The sequence below is a fragment of the Pollicipes pollicipes genome, unplaced genomic scaffold (assembly GCF_011947565.3).
Source record: "Pollicipes pollicipes isolate AB1234 unplaced genomic scaffold, Ppol_2.1 Scaffold_1006;HRSCAF=1166_pilon_pilon_pilon, whole genome shotgun sequence".
In the NCBI taxonomy this organism is placed as follows: domain Eukaryota; kingdom Metazoa; phylum Arthropoda; class Thecostraca; order Pollicipedomorpha; family Pollicipedidae; genus Pollicipes; species Pollicipes pollicipes.
In genome coordinates, this window is record NW_023595851.1 from 1 (window position 1) to 4110 (window position 4110).

Consider the following 4110-nt stretch of genomic DNA (forward strand, 5'->3'; position numbering starts at 1 on the left):
GACGGCACAGTGCAAGCCTTCGTCATTTCAGTATCTCTGAGCCATGATGTGACGGGTGACGGCACAGTGTAAAGGTGGAGTCGCCGTTGTCAACTCAGCGGTGCTCATCTTAGGCGATTGGGCGCATCACACAGCACGTGGGTCATTCCCTCTGCATCAGTCCAAACAAACCTCACCGATCGCCGGTGGCTCCACTAGAAAATACCCGTGATGGATGGGCGTCAGCCTCCATCGCCGAGGGCCGGACATCGCCGCCAACGCCTGCAATTATCGCATGAATTACGAACCGGTTACCTGTAGCACGCATAGTCGCCCAGGGCACTCCGGAGAAGGTGGGCGTAACTGGGATCAATGCGCCGCGGCTGGCGCACGTGTTAGTGACTTGGGCGATGGTCAGGCTGTTACCAATTGGTTGGAATTTATGGGGTCCCAGGTGATGCACTGCAGCGTTCGCCCAATGTTTCACGCTGTTCTTACGTCACGGAGAAAGGGATAGTTTCTTTTATGGAACGTCTTTCTATTACCGGCGCTGCTACAAGATTTGTGGTTTGCCGTTGCATGGAGTGGAGGAATTCACGGGTTGCGTGAACCGATGGGTGCGAATGTGGAATGGGTAACGGGTTGGCTAGGGTGCAAACGCGGGGAAAATCATGAGTATGGGTTTGGTTGTCGGTAAGGCTTCGGACAGATACTTTAAGAAATGCCATGCAACGCTATTGCTTGCGCTTATTTGTCATGCTGGGTTTTATTGACACGACTTTTGCGATTATTGGCGTAGAAGATGAAGTTTGGAAGTCGGCTTTTTAAGATTTCCCCATAGCTTAGAAATAAAGCGCTGGAAGAATGTAAGCAGATGGACAATGGGTGGGGACAACAAAGAAGAACTGGGTAGCGGCCGGGTACGGGCATATCTTCATGATAGCAGTTGGATTGGGCAAAGTGCCATCCGTGTATGTCTCTTTTTTGAGGAATCGCACTGAACACGATGGCTCAAATAAAACGTATTACGTAGAAATACTTGAAAACGCTCGAGAAAGTATCGAGGATACCCTGGAGGTCATAACGCAGTTATAACATTCGCAAAGTCGTAACGCAGCACCCGTGGACGGAATCGGTGTTTAGCCATGCTGGTTACCGGAGATCTTGGTAGTGTGTTTTGTGGACCTCGCACATTTGTCGCTGTGAACGTCATTGCTGGCGTGGCCTGTCTCGCACGCAGTCACGATCGAGTGTAGAAATATGCAGCGATTGAGGATCGAACTCGGAACCTTTCCTCTCGAAGCTTAATAAGTGATTGCCCAGCCGACTGCAGCTTAGGATCTCCGTTACTAATGCCATTATCCGATGCGCCAGCTCTCCTCTCTCTCTCTCTCTCTCTATCTCTCTCCTCTCTCTCTCTCTCTCTCTCTCTCTCTTACGCAAGTCGAGGGCTACTGAAAGCTCCGATATCTTGGTAACTGACGCGGCACGTCTCATGTTTCCCCCGCCGTGGGGACGGGGGAAACATGAGACGCCGCGAGTCCAGTGTTGGTGCTGGCTTGCAGCTGTTTCCTTGCTGCTGTTGAGCCCAGCTGTCTAATGCCGTTTCCACGGCTGCTGCTCGGTTGTCTGAGCAGACATCACCAGATACCAACACCAGAAGCACTGCTGGAGTTGGGCGTTCTGGACCGGTACCACCCTGTTGTTATGCACAGCTATGTGCTGCAAGCTCACCAGCTGCGGCCCGGCTGTCTGCTGCTGGCGGTCTGCTGTCTTGCTGCCGCTGTTCTACGTGTCCGCTGCTCCCCAGCTGCTGGTCGGCTGTCTGCTGCTGGTGTTCGGCGTGCTGGCGCTGCTGCAGGGGTCCTCACAAGCCTACCTGGGCGGCGGTCTCTGGGGCGGCATCTGCGTCATCGTGTCCGGCGCCCTGGGCATCATCTCCTCCCGCCGGCCCTGCGCCTACTTCTATCTGGTAGGTCACGCCGACCGTACTTGTATCTGGTACGCCGACCATGTACGTGTTCTGCGATATGGTCCCGATCCTGTTCGTCTGTTCGCGTCCGCCATTCTGATGCTCGAATGGCTTTATAGATGATGTGGGAAGCACATGATACCCTGGTCTGGTATTGAGGTCCCGCTACTATACATGTAATTATGTTTGAATCATATTTGTTGTTTGTATTATTACGATTAGCATTGAACAATTTTCTTGCATCTTCCCACCAACAGTGCAAAAGCGGTTTTCGGCGTTCCAACAAGCCAGTTTTGTGTTCGTGATGTTTGTAATGAGTCATTTTCAAATCCGCTTGGTGACGCACATCGCTTGGTGACGCACATCGCACGAATTTGGACTGTTTGGTTTGCAAAACAGTCCAAATTCGTTGCGTTGCGGTGCACATGTTGGTGCATGCAGGGCCGCGACAGCGGCGCACCCCTGCCCGGGAGTGTGTCTGGCTGTGCACTACTGACCGACCCTCTGGCGCCCCTCAGGCGAGCTTCATGGCCATGTCAATCGTGTCTCTGGCCGTGTCTGGCTTGGTGGTCATCTTCTCAGCCATCGGCCTCGTGCGTGATGACGCCAGCTCACGCGCCATCTACGTCGATAGTGTGAGTTTCGGCATCTCGCGCTGCGGAGATAGCCTCCGTTCTGTCCTCCCCGGCGGTGGAGATGTGCTTGGATGTCATGGGTGGATCCGTAACCCCATAGGGCTCCATGTGAAGGGGATCCTGGAATCGGATTCTGGGACATTTTAGGGGCTCCATGACCGCTCATCGCTCCGCGTGATAGGTGTGCATCGCTCCGCTCCGGATTATTTCGGCTGAGCCTCTGGGATGCTTATCCTTTACGTTAAGTGTTGGTAGCGATTGCTCTTCTCCGCAGTGGTTTCTCCGATGCTTGGCAGGGGGCGTGCGAAGGCACGTGGCCGCTGAAACAGTAACATGGCTAGATACTGTGACGTAGGCAAAACGTATCGTATGGCGTATCGTATGACGTATCACAAAAAATGAGAGGTGTGGCCGAATGTCAAATTCTCCCGAAATCCTGATATTTCAAACAAGTGTCTGCTATATCGGCCCCTATCGTGCGCAAATTTTTGGCTCGGGCGACGGGGGCATGACCACGTTGCCGCCCCCCCCTCCCCCGGGCTACGTCCCTGGACATAGGTGAGGGTGCTTGCCCAGGTGAACGCGAGATGATACTTTGTTTACAACCATAAGTTTCGCAATTTAATCCCTACAAAGCGCGCTTCAGACTCCAGTATTTATGCCCCGTTCGAACAGCGTCAAGGCGTGGCGGGACAGCGAGTGGACCATTTCACTGCCCCGGTGTATCCATTAGCGATTTGGCGCGCTTGTCAGGTACACTCACGCCCCGTCAATCGTCATTAGACCGCGACCATTTTCGTTTTAGATCTCGCCGGTCTGGAAAAGGCATTTAGTGCGCAGCGGGTGAGGAAAACACTGGTTGTCATCAGTGAACGGAGCACGGGACAGGGCCAGGACTTGTATGAGTTAGGAGGTATCAAAACGGTTAGAATGGCAGGGTAAGACATCCGGGTTGGATAGTTCATCGAAATCAGCCAATGGGTGTGAGATTGTTCTCAAACAGCTTCAAAGCTCCCGTCCGAGCGGGCACCAGTGACGTCACCTCGCTGAAGCAAACACCGATAACGTCACCCCTGCTGTACGGACGCCCGTGACGTCAGCCCGTCCAACGTGCAGTAGTGACGTCACCCCGGTCCGAGTGGGCACCAGCGACGTTGCAGCCGGGCTGCTTTTCGACAGGAGACGGGCGAGCCGCTGGCGTTCCTCGGCGACGTGGTGATCCGGCGTCCGGCAGTCATCTTCAGCGCCGTGCTGCTCGGCCTGGCCGTGCTGGACATCCTGTTCTCGCTCTTCTCCGTCGCCATCTGCTCGCGCGAGGTCTGCGCCGGCGGTGCCAGCCCTGGGCCGCGCCGCGCCGCCGGCGCTGGCGCCTCCGACTGGCTCTGGCGCTGGCTCGGGCAGCAGCGCGCCGACGCCGTCTACGTGCAACAGGTTCGGCAGGCCGGTGGCGGCGCAAGGAGCGCCATCTATGAGCGTTGGGTGGAACTAGCTGCCGCGGCGACGGCATGCTCGCTATGGATAGTT

General features: G+C 55.3%; 1 protein-coding gene across 1 annotated transcript; it reads left to right on the forward strand.

The window, feature by feature from the left end:
• Nucleotides 1–860: 860 nt before the first annotated feature.
• On the forward strand, nt 861–3934 carry LOC119089276 (uncharacterized; the record flags this gene model as incomplete). Its single annotated transcript, XM_037215456.1, has 4 exons — nt 861–899; nt 1790–1951; nt 2470–2586; nt 3766–3934. Coding segments are annotated over exons 1-4 (487 nt in total), but the record flags the coding sequence as incomplete, so codon positions are not given.
• Between the last annotated feature and the right edge of the window lie 176 nt (nt 3935–4110).